Source organism: Mustela erminea, chromosome 12 (assembly GCF_009829155.1).
Source record: "Mustela erminea isolate mMusErm1 chromosome 12, mMusErm1.Pri, whole genome shotgun sequence".
In the NCBI taxonomy this organism is placed as follows: Eukaryota; Metazoa; Chordata; class Mammalia; order Carnivora; family Mustelidae; genus Mustela; species Mustela erminea.
The window spans coordinates 12664472-12684068 of record NC_045625.1 but is presented as its reverse complement, the minus strand read 5'-3'; the positions used below and the strand labels follow the sequence as shown (position 1 = coordinate 12684068).

The 19597-nt window shown below is 49.1% G+C and overlaps 1 protein-coding gene across 3 annotated transcripts in view; it reads right to left on the bottom strand.

Annotated features, from left to right (window-relative positions):
• The window catches only part of TTLL11 (tubulin tyrosine ligase like 11), a 225520-nt gene that overhangs the window by 32693 nt on the left and 173230 nt on the right, over window positions 1-19597 (bottom strand). For all 3 annotated transcript variants that reach the window (XM_032306850.1, XM_032306851.1, XM_032306852.1), the window contains one exon: window positions 6745-6993. In XM_032306850.1, the coding sequence (XP_032162741.1) occupies window positions 6745-6993 (249 nt within the window). The remainder of the gene's footprint in view (window positions 1-6744; window positions 6994-19597) is intronic.

The following is a 19597-nucleotide window of genomic DNA, read 5'->3' as shown; positions in this document are numbered from 1 at the left end:
CCGTGTGACTGTGAGCATTTGCTGAAACCTTCGATGCCTCTATCTGCTGATACCTAAAAAGAAGAGAAGACTACCGCCCGCGTGGGGGCTGGGATGAGATGAGGCAGCACACGTCAAGAACCCAGCAGGTGCCTGGTGCCCGGGGAGCCCGCAGTTGTTGCTTCTCCTCCCTCTCTCTCCCTCCTTTCCCAATTCCTCTTCCAGGGCTCGAATGTGGACCCTTCAGAGGCTGCTTGGGGCTGCCCTTTCCGCAAGTGGCCCTGTCCATTCTGGAGATTTGGTGCTCGCCAGTCAGACTGACTGGGTACGCACGCCCAGGTTCTCTGTCCAGACTGAAGGGAGGCCTTGCCTTGTTCAGACGCACCACCTTTCTGAACAGGGTCGTGCGGGGAAGCGAGTCCCAACACAGGCTGGGTTTGCCCTGGGAATCCCGAAGCTAGACCTCCGAGCCAGCTGTCTGCCTGCACTACATTCAGTGATGCTTTTAACTCTCCGAACATGTCCTCATCCACTGCCCCAGCTAATGATAAAGTGGTTCTTTGATTTCCCATTTGTCTTTAGCCCTCGTGTGAATAGCTCCCTTAGGAACCCCACAGGAGAGGGGCTGGTTGGCAAGCAGGATATGGGCACCCCGAAGCCCCTCTCCAAACCCATGAACACCCCTGACCGTGGTGGCTGGACGTGTGCCCGGCAGGGTGCCCAGATGGCATCGGTGTTCCGTGTATGCCGGCACACCTGCTCGCTCCCTCTCTCAGTCCCTCCCGCTTCCTTCCTATCTTTCCCACCAGTATTTCCCAGGCCATCAACTCACCTCCCGCTCCCTCCTGGGCTCCTGCTCCGTATTTCAATCACAAGTCACCAGTGGCGGACTTCAAACACATCAGCGCACAGTTACTGAGCCCTGGTAACAACATGTCAATGGACGCAGAGCTTTTCACGTCGCCTGTCACCAAGATGGCTATCTCTATTGGGTTCCGCTGGAGACGATGCTCCAGCTTCTCCCGGGGTGTGCCGACAACCCACACTGCTCATTTTTCAAAGCTTCATTAGGAAGAGCCACCGCGTTCCCCTAATTATCATATCGGTGTCCTCCTGACTACCTGCTCCCCCATGGGACAGGAGCTCTGCCCGGCTTGCTCTGTGGGTTAATGGAGTATAAAAAGGGAAACCAAACTGGCCACTGGTATATAGTTATTTTTTTCTGACAGGTAGAAAATAGCAGTGTCAAACCTTTAGCAGGAGCCGTAATTTACCAAAGAGAATTCTCCATTTATCCTTGTTCCAAGGTAACTCATCCTCCCTAGTGATGCCCACAAACACATTTGGTTGCTACATCTGGTGCCTGGACAGGGGAAGGGGGGAAACCCATGCTGGCTGCAGGAGACAGGAGAGGCTTTAAAAGAATTTTGCTTCTGTAGGCATTTCTTGGGTACCCATCCGTAGGCCAGGCCCTCTCCTGCCCATTGGCTCCCTGGATCTTCATAACCACCCTGTGATGGAAGTATTCTTAGTCCCATTTCAATGACAGGTAAGATGAGACTGAAGAGCAGGGACGTGACTTGCCCAACATCACACAGCTGGGATTCACATCTAGTCCTACCCTGGAGGAGAGAGTCGTGGATTAAGGAGCTTCAGGGAGAAGTCGTGAGGTGACCCAGCCCAGGGCCGTAGGAAGAACCCAGGATTCAAGGCAAAGTCTCAGGTGGGCCAGGGAAAGTGGGAGCCTCTAGAGAGGCCCTGTTGGGGGAACTTTGGGATATAAGGCTAGGGAAGACAACCAGGGTCTTTTGGGGACAGAGTCTCCTCGGTTTGTCCCCATGGTCACCAAATATTCTCAGTTGACCCAAACAGGGAGTGCCTCCTTGTAACAACATGTTTAGAATGAATTTTGCATTTATCCATCGATCACTACAGAATGAATTTTGTGCCCATTATGAATAGGTGGGATTCGGAGCCCAGTGAGTAGTGCAGAGCTGAACCTGTCTTGGATGCCATTCTCGGAGGGTGGAAGTGACCTCAGAGTCTGGGGTAGAAAACATGAAGCCTTGGTAGCTCTTAATCATTTGAACCATTTCCCCTTATGCCCTGGGATGAGATTCCTGAAATGACTAAGGAGTGGAGGGATAAATTCTTCCGTGGAAGAGTAGTCCAAGCAATACAGGAGAAGCAGGACAATTCTTGACAAAGGATAGTCTGGAGAGGTGCAAGGGACAAAAAGAGCTCGGAAACACATGCACAGGAGTTTGAATCTTGACTTTGCTATGTGACCTTGAACAAGTCACTGAGGTTCTTCCCTGATTTGTACAATGAAGATAAGATGACTCACCATTCAAAGCCATTTTAAGGAGTAGCTCAGTGCCTGGCACATACGGAGAAGTAGTAAAGGGCAGCTCCTAGCCTTCCTCCATGACACAGAGCCATTTTGAAGAAATGTTTTCTCTTCTTTAGTTTTTTTCCCCCAGAATCAAAAGGATTTGGGCACATATGATAGGAGATCATCACAAATCATTCAAGTTCATTAGGAGCCCATGTATAGAAAGATCTGAAATTATCAGCCCCATTTCCTCTCAACAACTACTGACATCACATGGGAAATTTAGAAACCAACTTTTTCCACACTGTAAAATCCCATTTATAGAATTTCTTTTGTGTGCATCCTTCTCTGTGAAAGAAAAACAGCTTACTTCTCCTGGAGAGTTTTCCATAAGGTGAAAGCTAACAAATGATCAATATTTGCTAATTAAAAAAAAAAAAAAAAAAAAAAACACCAAACCAACACTAAATAGGAGGGGGAAATGACAACTCTGGTTTAGAAAATACATTTTTTTAAAGGTGACTGAATCCTAAGCATAGCATCTCACAGTATTACTGGAAAGAGATCATCACAGAACAGGGGGATTTTCAAAGTCACGGAGGAGTTAATGACTGGGGGGGCCCTTTATACTTTTCTTCCAGAACATTCTAACATACCACGTTGCCTCTCAGAGCATAAAACCCCCCACAGCTACCCATTATGAAACATATTAATATCTCCCTATGAGCAAAGGGAGTAGAAGGGGGAAAAAAGGAAAAAAGAGAAAAACCATTCTCTAATTTAAAAGGAGAACAGGATCAGACACCACAAAGGGCCTGAGCAGGGCTCTCCAAGCAGACTGCCCTCACATGAAGCAGGAAGCAAATGCTCCAGGTGCCAAGGAGCCATCTCCCTTTCCTCGAAACGAACCCGGTTCTGGCAAATGGTTTAATCTGCCCGCTGTGGAAACGGGAAATGCAGCACGTGCAGACTGATGTTGGATCCTGATAAGAGGCTACGTTTGCAGAACGTGTTCTTAGTAAATTACATAGAATGGCCCCCAGATTAGTAATCCAATGGAAGGAAACTGGCAAAAATGCATTTCTCTCAAAGAAAGCTGTCAAACTGAAGAATCAGTTAATTTCTATTTCTCAGAGAAAGAGAAGTCTCCACGCCCCAGGAATTATTATGACATAAAAAGAGAGAGAGAGAGAAAGAGAGAAAAGAGGCGCTTAATTCATGGTAATATGTGCTACTATTATGTGCCTCTTGAGAAAACGGCACGAAAAGCTGGTTCGACGAGTTAAGTCTAGACAAGGGAACGACAGTTCATTATTTCTCATTTCTTGGTAGAAAAGAAAAATAGAATGTGGCCAGACTGGCATTAGCATAATTCACTCCTAAAACTGCTGATCTACACAGCACACTATGAGAGATGGTCACTGAAAATAAATTCGATCGGATGTTTATTTTGTTTCCTCCAGTTCTCTTTAAGGAACTCGGAGAAAAAGAGTGGGTCGTCCAGGTGAAAGCCAAGTTCAGCTTCTGCTGTTTGCGTGGGAGACCGGAGAGGAGTATATATCTCACCAGCAAATATGTCTCTTGTGCAGTGCTCCAGAGAAGGGCACTTGGCTCGATTTAACATATGGCATAAATATTATTAATTCATAATGAAGCAAAATTTAAACTGAAGTGGAAAGGAGAGAGAGAATGGTTGTTAGCAAGAGAAAATGCTTGCTGTTACATTTAGCTGGCAAGACCGAACTTACTTCGATAAATCCAAGTGCAAAGAGTATCATCTTTTACGATTAAGTTGCTGTTGGGATTTGTCGGTATCTTTCAAAAGGAAAAAAACAAATATCTATTAACAGTTGTGCCACGTTTTCTCCACTTCTTCCCACATCTTTAATTACGCAGGACGTTGACTGGGAGGGCATGGAGGGAGGAAGAGGGGTTCGCTGTCCAAGTCCTGCCCTGGCCGCCTACTCCCCACCTGAAGACATTGTTCTCCCTGCTCGCGGTTGCCACGGTCACTGTCGCTCCCACCGACGGTGCTGGCCACAGACTGGGAATGATGGCTATAAGACCTAAGGGCCTCCAACCTGACAATAACCAGTTTTACATGCAAATGCCCTTAATTATAGAGAGAAAATGATGGAAAGAATCATAAAGCTTATCATACGTGGACAGATTTGTAGCGATGTTTTCGACATCATCCAGTTCCCATCTGAGAGTGTTTTAGAAACCCCCTTTGCTAGAACCATTCTCAGTTCTGTTTTCTTCTCAAAATCAGGTGTGAACCTAGAAGTCCTCTCAGTATGTCCCTTGCCTCTCCTGCCAGCGCTCACACACTGGTGGATTCTATGGGCAGTCACCCTTCGAACCCACACAGTGTTTAAAAATTATTTTCTGAATCACCGCATTGATAGACATGTATTGAGATTTTACATAAAAATCAGCATTTCTAGCTTCTCTTTGAAAACTCAGAAGCTCTGGTGATATGTGCCCAGGACAACCTTTCTTTTAGCTGGGGCATGTATTCCTCAGGCTGCCGTACCCCAGCCCTCCCCATCCTTCCAGAATCCACCTGCTGGCCTCTGCTTCTGGCCCAACCCCTGGAGGCAGCTGAGACTGTGATTCTTTCACTATGTTATTTTTTTCCAAATCTTCACTGTTCCCCCCCATCTCTTATGTTTCAGTAGACGGTTATTAGGAGTTAGAAGGAAGCATCTGACATCTCTCTTCTCCATTCTTCCTGACTGGAACTCGACCATGATGGCTGGATTTTGAGCAGCTATTTTGTGATATCAAGGCAAGCCTGAAGCTTGAAAAGCCCATGCTTAGGGTGGACGGACAGGAAGACAGGAAGTGGGGTGTGATCACATTGTGGAGTCATTAACCAGCCCTTGAACACCCCCATGCCAAACTTCCTCCTATATGAGAGAAAATCAATCTCACTATTTTAAAACATTTACAGATGAGGATCTTTTACTATGAGACAGATGCAATTCCCAAACAAGTCAGAAGGTATCGGGTAGTATTCTCAGGGAAGTAATAACATGTGTCTCTTGACTTTGTTGAGAATTCCCGCTGCACAATGGGAATAATCGTACAAGACCCCCCCCCCCCCCACTCAGCAAATAGCTCCTGTCAACCAGGCTCTGGGCCAGGTGCTTCAGGATGTGTTACATCCCAACCTCATAATAACCCTGATAGGCAGGAGGGATTAGTCCCATGTGCAGATGGGGGAACCGAGACTTGGAGAAGGCCAGGGGTTTGCCCCAAAGCCACACAGCTATTAAGTGACGTGCCTCACTCAGGAGCCAGACCCAAAGTCTGGGCTCCTTCCACTGGGCTTTCCTCTGCCCCCTCACCCCAAGAGGACACAGAGGCCTTCTCCAGATCACCGTTTAAGTTCTAACTCAGGTTTCCTGAAACAGCAAAGATTCCTACCGATTCTTCTGAACACTGGCCGTGTCTTCTGTGTGCTGTCCCATCAGGAACAGAGAGAGCCAGAGTTGGAGTTCATAGAATTCATTTGGAGAAAATTGTACAACAGAATGTTCCCAATTCAAGTCTTCTAATTATTTGCTTTAGTGAATAAAACTATGAAGGATGTGACTTTGAGGTGGAAGGTAGAAACATGAAAACCAACAAGGAGCAGAACAGCAGCCCCGAATGCCGGCAGAGAGCTTCTTCGTGGTGGGGGACACCCAAGCCTGGCGTATAGCTGGCTTCCTCTCCATTTTGTAGGGTCACCGAGACTCAGAGGTGGTTTCTAACTTGCCCCAGGGTTATGCGCCTAGTGAGTACTGTCTCAGGGACTTAGTCCTGTGCCACCCCAAAGTGCCCCGGAGAGTAGAGGCAAGTGGATGAATGATCAAGAGGCAGGGGTTATTTTGTGGCAAAAACCCACTTGCTTTACCTCATGTCTTATGTTTACACTTCATGCAGATTTTGTATTGTACTTGATGATACAATCGGGTTATCTTTATATTAGGATGAATACATTAAATTATTTATCCACTGAATTATTTAACTTTTTTCTCCTGAAATGGACACTTGGGGTAGATGTGCCTTGTTTCTTTGCTGTGGCTTCATAAGCGCTCAGCATGCAGCCACATATCTCTGGGAGAACATCACCCCAGCTTAAGAGCTACAAGGTCCGTCTGGGTCCAGGGGACAATGACTTCTCTGTGGTTGAAGGACCTGATTTAAGGTAGCACCACCTTGTGTTTTCATGCCATCCCATCTGTCACATTCATGAACTCACTCAGCAAACAGGAGGGGACAGGGTCAGCCTCCAGAGCAATCTGACCCAAATTGGGGCACCAACCTCACAGCACAGATGGGCTCCCCCAGGAACAGTCAGGGGGTGATGGGACCAGCCAGATGCGGGGTTCCACTGCACCCTGCCCGAATCCCAAGCCGGAGGGGCTGGTCTCACTGACCTGATAAAAGTCCGAAAGCCTGTTGGTCCCAGCTTCATTGTCCCCTTGATCCCCAGGAACCGGATAAACAAATTTGCCATCCTGTCCACCAGGCGCAGGTAGTTGAACTGCTTGGCGTATTTGGGGAACACCTGCTTGAGGCAGATGGAAGGCAGGTGCGCTTCGGGATTGGGGTTGGCGTCGGAGGCGCTGGCCGGCTCGCTGTCAGAAGGCTCTTCCTTCACAGCTGGCTGCTTAAGCTTCTGAGACCTGCAGAACACAAGCAATGAGGGACATGACCAGCATCTGGAGGGGGCGTGACAGTAGGTAGAGCACCTTCCCTCAGCCACTCTCATTTCTCTATACTCACCGCAACCTCCGGAGGTGTGAACACTCTCTCTGTTTCTATTGTACAGACCAGAAACCTGACCTCACAGAAACAAGGTCCCCAAGCTCACACAGCTAGCGTGGGACAAGGCCGGGACTCGAACCCAGGACAGAGTCAGGACTCTGTGGAGTCCTGTGGAAGCGTCCACTTCCTCTGTTCTCTCACCCCAGATTCCCAATACGGACATTCTCCTTTACCGCACTCATGAATCAAGACAATACTGTTACGGAGCAGCCTAGGTTTGATTTCAAAATCCTACTTGTGTGTAGTAATTGAATAATTAAGAAATATGAAAATCTCATTGGGGGCTGGCCAGAAGCACAGTTCAATGAACAATTTGCAAAGATACATCAGCTATCCAATTCTAGGAATAGGCACAATTATGTTTTCGAGCTTAAGTATTTTCTTATTTGGAACTCATACCAAAAAAAAAAAAAATGATTATAGTGTTGTGATTCCTGAATCTGGATATTTTATTCCGAAATTCTTTTGATATTCAAGAGAATTCCGCAACTAATAACACTCACATACCCACCTCTGCCCTGGAATGTTCTTTTCACCTCCAGACCCACATGTCCAACTACCACCTGTTGCTGCTTCAGGATGGCCCCAGCCCCCCAGACTGGAACGTCTGTTTCCTTCACCTCAAGTCTACATTCCCATCTCCCTGGACGTCACCCCCATCTGCTAGCTACCCAAGCAGGACATGTCAGGGTAAATGACAGTCCTCCTCTCCCTCTGCCTCTGCCACCAGTCCTAAGTCCTCATTATCTCTTGAAACCAGCTCTGCTCTACCCTGCTGGCCCTTGTCAACTCTTTCCTAGACTGTATCAACAGCGTCCAGCCTTTCTCATCCATAGACCCATAGACACTGGCACCGAGGCCCCTCTTCTTTTTTATTTTTCTTATTTTTAAAGTCTTTTAATTATTATTACTATTTTTTTAAGAGAGCGAGCGCAAGTGGGGGTGGGGTGGGAGGGTAGTGGCAGAGGGAGAGGGAGAGAGAGAGGATCCCAAGCAGCTTCCATGATTAACGCTCAGCGTGGAGGCCAACGCTGGGCTCGATCCCACAACCCTGAGATCACAACCTGAGCTGAAATCAAGAGTCAGATGCCCAATTGACTGAGCCACCCAACCACCCCTTGAGGCACCTCTTCTAAAGCAAACCTGGCTGGGTTGTCCCTTACAACTCTCCACTGATTTCCCAAGTGCCTACAGTGAAGTTCATACTCTTCACTCTGGCACTCAAGGCCCCCCTCGATTTCTCCTCCATCCCCCTCATTTCCTATCATTGTCCTAGACACACTATACCCTCAAAGGCCTTGGGCACGCCCTGCCACCCTACCCTGCTGCCCATTGGTCTGGTCTGGGCCAGAGACTCAGAGCTCACTGGACGCCCAGGTCTCTTCCCTCCGGTGCCTCCCTCTGCCCTTGGAGCTCATCACACCTTCCCCTCCACTGTGCCACCCACAGCTGGTCTGGGAACCGGTGTAATCATTTCCATCCATAACCTGCGTCCACTCCTGAGACAGCACCCTGAGCGCTTTGTACTTGGTCGGTAAATACTGCCCAACTAGCCAACTGCAGGAAATTTAGAACCATGTCTTGAGCTCAACACCAAGGCCATTTTCTACTCTTTCCTTTATTAAATGGCCTCATTCCCCGTGCTCCCACTTCCAAGCACGCCATCAGTCACGAAGTTGGGCCATATTGGTATCTTTATACCTGCTTTCCTTGGCCTTTGAGGCCTCCCCCTAGCCCTGGCTGCCTGGCACATTTCTGTTCCACTTCCAGAGCCAGCTCAGATGTCTCCTTGATCGTGCTGATGACTCTCTGCCTGGCCCCGCTCCTGTTTCTCAGACGTGCTCCTTGGTTCCTCTGCCCAAGCGGCCCGGCATTGGTCTAGACGCTGATCCCTCCCTCACATCTCATTCAACCCTAACTCATCCAACTCTCTCTCTCTCATTCAACTCTGTTTCAACCTGGATCGCTTCAGGTGCTTGGGAGACGTTTCATCGAATTTGTTGAATTGGGAGTTTGCTTTTAAAGGCCAGGTGGGGCTCATAGAAAATACCAAGGTTATGATATTTTGTACACCATAGGGTCTTTTTAACGGGGAAGAGGTTTGATAGAGAAACAGCAAGCTTGACAGCCCTGCCCTAAGGATCTTCTCTGTATTCTGGGTCAAGGAGTCAGCCCCTAAGAAAGAGAAACCCCTTGTGTGAGTCAAGGGCTGTGAGTTCTGTTTGCAGATCCTTCCGTGTGGGTCTTGAGTCTTGGCACGGGTCTCAGAGCAATGATAGAATGAAGACGGAACCAGAACTGCCCACCCCACCTTTTTCTTTTCTTTTTTTTAAAGATTATTTGTTTATTTTAGAGAAAGAGAATGTGTGGGAGAGATCGAGCCGGGGGAGGGGCAGAGGAAGAGGGAGAGAGAGAATTCCAAGCAGGTTCCCCGCTGAGCACAGAGCCCCACGCGGGGCTTGATCCCACGACCCCGAGATCATGACCTGAACAGACATCGAGTCAGACACTCAATTGACTGAGCCACCCAGGTGCCCCAGGAAAACCCCTTTTAAAGTTCAGCCCTGTATGGATGGTTCTGGGGAAACGAAGCCTTGCCCACCAAGGAGAGGCCTGATTCCCGGGGAGAAACACCTTTCCCGGGTGGGTTGAGATCTCCCTCCAGCCAAGCCGGTTTCAGCATCATCTCCTTGAGTTCAAGAACAGTAAATAGAAGTCAGGTGGTTACTTTTCAGATGAAATGAAATGTTTTCACATGAAGGTTATAGGAAGACAGTTAAGGGAAGAGTAGCAGTGTTTCTGGAGATTAGCTCTTAAATTCCTGGCTAAGTGGCAATCACTGACTTTAGAAGCACTCATTAAGTTTTTGTTAGAGGGAAGATTTGGAAATGTACAGTTTGCATGCGCTCAGTGCCGAAGGAGAGAGCTCAGAACTCTTCCCAATCAGCCGCCCCATCTTCATTGTCTCATCCGCTCTTCGCAAAGCCCTGTGACGTGACTGTTATTTTTATGCCCCTGTTCCAGGTGAAGACACCAAGAGGCAGCAAGGTTTGCCACGGCTGACCCAGAATTAAAAATCTGTCCTTCCAACTAGGCCTTCCAGCTCACCCACTGGCACTCCACTGCTCCACAGTGCAGCAAGATTCACAGAATCCAATGTACGGTTATTTACGTTGTGTTTTAAATAGTGTTTTTAGATTATAATAGTCACCCACGCTCTTTGTAGACATTTTGAGAAATGTATAAAAGAATGTAAATCACTTTAAAGTGTACAACGTTGTGGCATTTAGCACATTCACAATGTCGTGTACCCATCACCTCTATCTAGTTCCAGAACATTTCCAGGACAGTGCCGTTTCAGAGGGGAAACTTTAATTCCAGGCAGATAAGGCCACTAGCCCCAGGGGCTCCTTTAATTAGCAGATGGCCCAGGGTCCTGGTGGCCTCCCGCCAGGCTTGCCCAGGTGATGGGGACCCTGCCCCTCCAGAGGACCTCTCGGGCTGGGGAAGTTTTCCCAATGATGTGCATGTCAGAGAATGTCTCCCACCAGCGTCCTCAGCCCGAGCCCTGCCCTACGCCCAGAGCTGCACAGAATGAGGTTTTTTTTCTCTTTAACGTGAACCCCTCACATTTCCTTCAAGGGCTGCTATGTTTACTGGCTGCCTACCATTTCCCTTCCTTCCTGAATCCCAATTAATAAGCTCAAGATGAAAAGGGCCTTCAAAGCCACAGATACCATTTCCATACTCAAAACCACAAATACAGGGGGAGTGTTTCACTCAACCGGAAGAAGGCAGTAAAAGATGTAGCTGGTCTAGAAGACAGAATAAAACAACGAGAAACGGTATCTTTGCGGGAGCTAATTCCAATGATTACATCGAGATCCAAGTTATCGCAAATACTGTAAAACCCTGCTTTTATTTAATGGCATTTTAATGGAACCGCCGGGTTTATGAAATAAAAGTGACTGGTAAAGAAAACATAAATCAAGCTTACTAGTCCTTTGAGGTAATTTTTTTTTTAAATTATTGAATTTGGTATATCCTTGGCTCATTAAAATTCTGGAAAGTTTTCTCTATTATCGTTTTTCAAATAAAATGGGATTCTTTGTTATTAAAACCACCTTTCTCTATTTTGCCTGGAAATCCTATTTATCAGGGACGTACTGTGTCAAGCATTGGGCCAAGCAGCTTACTTATGCTATCTCAGCGTTCCTCGTAACAGTTCTATGAGGTAGGTAGAAACTAGTGCCATTTTACAGATTAGAGACCCAAGATCCAGAGAACCAGAACACTCCCAGCATCCCAAGTCAGTAGTGGAAACAGAATTCATACTTATGACTATATCACTACATGTTCCACACTTATCTCACTAGAGAGTTTTATGCCAATTTGATTTTTGTTTTGGCGCTAAGCTGATCTAAATCAAACCAAAGACTTTTTTCTTAGGCATATACTATATTTCCCCAGAAATTAATAAAACAGGAAGGCAGATAAAGCAACGTTAGATTCCAATTTCAGAGAAAGTACATGAATTCTCTCAGAGAAATAATTTCCATTTTTAGTTCCTCATGCCTTCAATAATTTATTTGTTCATGAACTATTGCCCAAGCATTTCCTTGTCCCAGGGGCCTTGGATACATGGGTGAGCTGGCCGAGGTTCTTACTGGCCAGAAGTGTGTGACCAAGTGGAGAAGACAAGACCCATGTGTAAACAGTGAGTGAGTCAGGTGAAGATGGCCAGGGGAGCATGCAGAGGAGGACCTAGGGCACATGGAAGTAGGTCGGTTTGCCGGGTCCTGGCAGTAGGCGCGGAGGGAAGCTGTTGTGGGTCTTACAGGACCTTGGATGTCAGACCTCTTGGATCTGGTGGTGTCGGAGATCAGAAGGGAGGGGCAAAATCAGAAGTCTGGTGAAGGTGAATGAGCCCACCAGCAGTAATCAAGGAAGGGGCGTGGGTGATGCTAGGAAGCTCCTGGAACATTCTAGGTCAATGGTTCTGAAAGCATATGGCCTGGACCAGCTGCCTCAGCACTGCCTGAGAACTTGTCAGGCATACCAATTCTTGGCCCACCCCAGGCCCACAGACTCAGACACTGAGTGGGCTGAGCACTCTGCTTAGCCGGCCCCGTGGCCGACTCTGAGGCAGGCTAAGGTCTAAGAATCACTGATTTGAGTGAAAGGAAGTGGATATGGCAACTTCTGGATCACGGGGGGACAGAAAGCGATAGAACACCCAGGATCAGGTTCCCAGGCAATCCGGGGCTTGGCAGGAGAGCCTTGGTGGGCAGTGGTGCCGCACCGGCTGAAGGAGGTAGGCAGACTCGTTTCCCCGCCACGTGGCTGACACCCGTCCCCGCAGTCACTTGGGACTTCAAATGCACATTGTCATTCCTGAAGAAACTGCTAACCATGTACCACAGAAGTGCCTTAAATTAGCCCAGCAGCTAATTTAAAGAGCTGGAGGATGAAGTCACTAAAAATAAATGAAACCACCAGATAGCCCAGCTCTGTCTCTGGATAACTCTCGGCTATCCCACGGCCCCCATTTGCGCTTGCTGGTGGCGCTATGCTATTGGAAGAGAAGACAAGAGAAAACAGAATGGCTGAAACACGTGTTTCCAGAATTGATGAGGAGAAGGACTCAGTCAGGGAACTTTGTCCCATGCTCCAGGCCCTGTAAGACCATGCCGGGTCTATTTCTCCCTGTGCGGTCCATGCAATGCGCCTCTGGCCACCGCCCCCTGCCCTGATCGCTTCCTTCCACAGCACGGTGGGACAGTGACAGCAACAAACACCATGGTGATGACACTGGTGGCATTTACTATGTGCTAGGAACCGCGGTTTAAAAAAATTTAACCTTGATGAAATCCCACCAAGTAGGTGTTACTGCTACTCCCATTCTACAGTGAGGAAACTTAAGATACGAAGACACAGACTAATCCAGGATAGAAACCCAGTGAGCGGGGGGCCAGAGTCCTTGCTTCTAAACAGTGCATGATGCTTCCTCCGTGCCCGAGGACTTAGCAGGCACTGAGCACCAAGACTCGGGCAGGATACCTGCAGCATCTCCTTCGAGACTTGGCCATGACCCTATGACTTACAGACTGTTAAGTGATGAAAAAAATTAACTTCAGAGAAGTTAACCTACCTTCCAAAGGCCACTCAGCTATTACAGGGCTACGGGTGAGGATTTGCCCCTGGACCCACTTGATTTCAAAGCCTGGGTGCTTTCCCCTCCATCAGGCTACAGCTCATTGTGGTTAAGCACCTTCTCTAAATGTATTTTTACCTCCGACTGGAGAGAAGTCTCTTACTTCTGATGGGACGGCACAAAACTTCGGCATTGCTTAGGATCAAAACCATAGCCCACCCATGAAGCGTCCAGATGAATTTGCTTGGGGGAGGGCGGGGGCTTATAACTGACCTCAGTGGGGTGACCTGGGAGCAACAGCACTTACCTGGAGGGGCTGTTCCCTTTTGGTCGCCAAATCACTCAATCCCTATTTTAACATCACAGCCTCCCACGAGTCACAGATGCACTGTGTTTGTCACGGGTATGAATTAACAAGGGCCCAGCGGCCACAGCAGCAGACTGGGTCTCGATCTCTGCTGGGGATGAGCTCCCTGAGCCACCAGGCGGGGGGCGGGGGCGGGGGTGCTGCAGGACCATCTTCCTGCCAAGGCGATGAGTTAACAAAAGGACACACACGAGGATTTCCTCCGGTGCCCCCATTCCCACAGACCCAGAACTCCTGCTATTTCAGCGCTGGAAGGGCCTTCAAGGGTCATGGGGCTCAGCCCTCTCATTTTCCGGATGAGGGAACTGACAGCTCATTTTACAAAGACATCGCAAGATGCTTCTTTTCGAACACAGCTCTCTCTGCTCGGCCCCTGCGCACAGAGCCGGCGTCTTGCCATTGTCCTTGCTCTCTTTGTCTTGGGCAGTTAGAGTAAATGAAGCGCACCGTCACGTGGGTGGGGGGCGCGGGCCGGCTGCCCAGCCGCTCCTCCCCACGGAGCACCAGCCGGGTGGTCCCCTGGAACCCCAGCTCTGCACCCTCGAGCAGGGTGACCCTGGCAAGTCATCCAGCCCCAAAGCTTCAGTTTCCTCTTACCAAAAATGGGGAAAACAATGGCGCCTAACCTATAGGGCTGATGTGATTACAGGGAAAGTGCCTGCATCCGGCTTGGCACAGGGCTTCGATACCTGTTAGCTTCTGGGATTCGAATCACCAACGTCTTTTTCTCCTGTATGCCATCATCTCAAGAGGCTCACTGTCTAGTCACCATCGATGGGAGACATCTGCGTACCCCTCTGGGAACCCCAGAGATCATGGGGTTTCTGTAACCACTCTCTGACATTCTGCTCTACCGGCAACCCCTCACGTAACTAGACCCTGGACCGCCCTCCCGCTCCCCTGTCTGGGGAGGCTCGCTGCAAGCTGGCCAGGTCACCCTGCACCTGTCTCTTGTCCCAGCTGAAATAAATCCCCCAGATGAATCCTCTTCTCAGACCTCACTGGATACCTGCCCCTTACCTGAGGATTACTGATGCCACAAAAAATATTTGTTGCTTCCCAAGTAAAGAAAGAATTAAACTGTGGAATGCGAAGGGGCACTGGGGGAGGGTCTTCTCACCCCATTTTTCTTTTGCAATATACAGGGAAGTTGAGGCAGACCCTTGCTTGAGGTGAGGCATCAAGTAAGAGGTGGTGGCAAGGGCAGACAGACCCAGTTCTCCTGACTTCCCACCCAGAGCATTAAAAAAAAGAAGAAGAAGAAGAAACCCAAAACAAAGAACACCACTCCTAAAGCTGAACCGCCAGAGTGGCCAAAATTCTGAATCTGAATGAAAAGCTTCAGACTCTCGAGGCCCTTCTGGGGGGCAGGGAGGAGCAGGGAGGGCAGGGAGAATTGTTTTTGCCCAAAGGGCTGAGGAGTCCCTGCTCTAACCCCACCAGGGGGTTGGTCGCTGTCTCTCTACAGAAGATTGGGCCCGTGTTTAGCTTTGCACGGGGACCCGGAGACGGGTTCCTCCTTCTGCGCCTGGCCTGCACCGGCCGCCGAGGCACCCTCCATGGGGCTCACCTCATGAGCAGAGCCCTTGGGGCTGCCGGCCGGCCTTGCCTTCCAAACTCCACATTCCTCCCTCTCTGTGTAAATGCGCCTTCCCAAATTATCCGTGGGAAAAACACTCACCCTTCAACTCTTGGACTGCGTAGCATTTTTCCCAGAAAACTCTCCACAGGCTTTGGAGCTAGAATGAGCCATTGAGGTGCTCAGGACATCCGACGGGGAATACAGATGGGCATTGTCCCCCTGAGTTCTCACAACAATCTAATCAATCACTCGGGTTTACTTCCGAGGATGCTGAAGCTTTGAGAGGTTAAGTCAGCTGCTGGGGTGAGGAGGCTGGCACCAGAGTCCTGTGGCCGGGACACTGCCACACCCTCCACTTCCGGTTGCCAGAATGCGTTCTCCTTTCTCTTCGTCCCTCCCAGTGACGGGAAGATCCTGGCTGTCTTCAGGGAGAACAAAGATTTCCTAGTGGCAACGGCAAGGCACTGTCTATGTGACAATTGTAATCAGGGGTTGTATTAGCCTCTGTTTTACCACCTCCAAAATTAGCGGAAAAGGCCAACTTGAGCTTTCATTGTCTAGTTGTGCTAATGAAGGGATCCTTTTAATTACATACTCAGCGCCTCTCTGCAACACAAAGCATTTTAGTGTTTAAACACAGCTCTGCACCGAAGTACAGGCCTTTGTGAACACAGATGATAAGTGGGGAAACCATGTGGAGAAGTCATCACCGTGATTCTTTCTGGCATTCAGTTTCATCCAAACGCAGTTTGCTTTGGGGGGTAATCCTATTCTCTTTTGTATACTGTATGCCTGGTGAACCCTAACCTAGGGATTCTGTAGGCATATCCCAGGCCAAATTTTCTCCCCCCTCAAATTTTGGATGAAATCTGCTCACTTTGTGAATTTCACCTGTCCCTGATTTGCCCTTGAGGGTTCACCCCACCTAGGGGGGCCATACGGCTGTCTGGTCAACCCGCAGTGAGGGTGTTGAATACAAAACTATCTTCACTCAGGGTCCCAGAGGCTTTCGGAGGCTGTTTTCTTGTGTGTCGTTCTATATGGGATTTTCGCTAACGTGAGTGAGACCTTATGGGGCTGATATCACAGATCTTTCTCAGGCAAGGATGCCATGACTTTGCATTTGTATTTGGTCGGGGGTAAGGGGATACCGCTTATTGAGCCCCTCTCTGGGCCAGGAACTCTCCCATATATCAATTATTGTGGTTAAGCCGCAGGAGACCTGAGATGGAGATATTAACATGTACTCAGGAACCTGAAGGCCTGGGTTGGAATCCTGGGCCTGTCGCTCCCTAGCTTGGTGACTTTGGAAAAGTCTCTGAACCTGCTCGTGCCCTGCTGTCTTTGTCTGTACAATGGGGATAACAGTTCTCCCTACGTCACGGCCCCGCTGGAAAACTTAAATGGGCTCATACACACACGCAGAGCATTGAGAATGACAGCTGGTGTGCAGTTAGCACTGGGTTAAGTGTTGGCTGTTCATCCAATGAAGCTAAGCTCAGGTTAAATGATGTCATTGAGGTCACGTGGCTCCTGGAGTGAATCTTCGGGCTCTGCCTCTCAAGACCTCATTCTTTCCAGGCTTCCACTGAGCTTCGGCCGTGCAGACGGGATTCTGGGCCGGCGCTCTGCTAGGACACTGCAATCTGAACCCAGCAGGGCATGGCCTAGAGAAGGTCCCTTGGCGTGCTTGTTGCCCTCCTGACCTCGGAGTGAGCACACTTCTCTGGCCTTTCTTCTTCTACTGCCTCAGACACGCTGCTCTTCCTGGCGTTACCAAGTTTCCTCCTTATTGCCCCCAACCTTCTCGGTCTTTCTCCAGTTCAGCCTCTTCATAGTGTCCAATGACGCTTAACCGCTCTTTCTGGAACTCTTATATCCTGGCTTCCAAGCCTATGCGTTCTCCAGGTGTTTTCCCATTCTCTGTTTTCCCTCCTAACGTGGTAGACCGTCCTCTAAGCCTCTGTTTGTGACCTGCTTCCTGCCCTACCCAGTCTCCCTGGACCATCTCATTCACACGCGGAGATGACTCTGAGATGCGCTCACACCCCAGCAGCTTCTGCAGGCCCCCGAGCCTGGATGCGTGTGCCCTGCTCCCCCGGCACCAACGGGCAGGCTCCAGTCCTACACACCCCACAAAAGCCGGCTCTTCAAATGCCAGCCCACCCACGGGCCTCCCCTCATCCCTCCCACCAGAAAACACGCTTCTGGATTTCCCACAGCACCTCATTTGCACCTCTCTTGTGGAATCTATCATTTTCTAAACTTATATTACGGCCGTTTAAGTCTGTGGCTTCTCTCCCCCATAGACTGAGTTTGTTGAAAATAGAATCCATTCTTCTTATAGTACTCTACCTTTAATAGGTAATGCAAAAAAAAAAGACACACTAACAGATGACTGGGGAAGAAAAGTATTCTGTAAGACAAACAACGAGAGGAAATTTGGTGTGATTCTGCCTGAAGGCAAGCAAATGGGCAGGGTGACCTCTGGGCATCATTTTCAGCTTCAGGTTTTAGAGAGTCTTTTTTTTTTTTTTTTTTTTTTTAGGGAAATAGGGCAACAATAATAATTTCTGGCAATGAGAAGAAGCCATCGGGCTCCACTCCCTCCTAACTGTCCGGTCTTGGGGAAGTTGTGTTATCACTCAGCCTCTGTTCCTCTTCTGTCAGCTGGAGCTGGACAACAGAATCTCCCTCCCAGGGGTGTGGAGGGATTAAATGAGAGGCGGGGGTCCTGGCTGCAGCCTAAGTAAGTGTGAACAAAATGTCAAAAGTCAGTGACTTCCGGTCAGCTGAAACCCAACCAGGAAGACTTAACTCTCTCCTCCTGCCCATAGCACTCTTTCCCTCCAAGAGTTTTGGTCTTAACAGAAAGAGATTTTTTTTTAATTCAGCTAATAAATTAGGCATATGCATATTAGCAACCAGGTCCAGAGAGAAAGCCTAACTTTTTTCTCCCTGCCATTTGAATTCCCCTAACATAGAGTTGTTGTCAAAATCCATTAAAGTATTAATTTCTCTTGTCACTGCACAATTCCCCAAGCAGACATCTAGACAGTGTGCAGTGAGGCTGCTCACAGAAGTACTAAATGTTCAGTTATCGTGGTACATTTCTGAGATGATGCCTCCCTGACGGCTCTGGAGAGGTTGCAGAAGTTCAAGTACAAGGTTAAGGCTGGGCGGCAGAATGGCAACAGTTTGGGGACTGCACATCAAGGCAGGCCTAGGGCTGAGCCCCAGCTCTCCACTTAGCCACTGAACAGCCTTGGGGAAGGTACTTAACCTCTCTGAGTATCAGTTTCTTCATTTGCCAAATGGTGACAATGACACGAGGCACACGGGGTTTGGGGAGAACTGTGCGGAATATGAAGCGTAGAGAACCTCGTAGAATGCCCAGCATATCCCTGGTCCTCAATAGGAGACAGCTTAGACGTCCCAGAGATTTGGAGATGTGCAGACGGGGGTCTCGAGGCGGTCACACCCACTCACCATCCCTTCCCGAGGGACAGCTGTGAGGGGTGGTGTTCTTTTTGTGACATCCTGGCACACAGACACTTTCTTCTTTCGCAATGGCTTCTCCAAACGCCTATTCAAATAAATTAGTAGCCTCACTTGACCAACACACAAGGCAGGAGGAAAAGGTTTCCGTGCCAACGGGAATGCGGAGGGTGGGGGCACCCTGCACCCCAAGAAAGAAAACAAGAGAAAGCCAATCATTTAGTTTCCCGACTACCAAGCACAGTGCGGAGCTGAAGTCAGAGCTGGCCTCTTCCTTGGTTGCCATGGCAACGTCGCTGACCTAGCGGGTCCTGCAAACACATGCGAGACAGCACGGGGCACACGTGGGAGGCGGGGTCCAGGGACGTGGGCGGTGCGGCAGTGCTTCGCTGCGAGAGGTGCTCTCACCTGTTTTTCTGAAACACAAAAACCGCTGGCACAAGTGCAGCCCTTGCCAGGGAACGGGGAATCTCCAGTTGCTATCGTAAAGTTCCTTTGGTGATCGTGAACGGATTAGAGTCCAGCAGAAAGGCCAGTTCAAACCTGGTGAATGAACAGTTACTGCTTCCTCAGCCGCGAGGCAGGGATGGGGGAGAGGGCCACGCACCTCTCCTGCCGGGTGCGGGCGAGGGGGCGGTCTGCTCAGCCTGCCTGAGGCGGTATCCGCTGCCTCGAGCGACTGTGTGGTTAAAACCCCAAATCTATGGAGCAATTTCCCATCCACGATCTATCATTCATGAGCCCGGGAAGAAAAAAGCAGAGCACCCATTTTACAGGTGAGAAAATGGAGTGTTGCCACCGTGAATCAAATGAGACCAGACACTTCCGTGTTCTCTTTTTTCGATTACTCTCTGTCCCCTG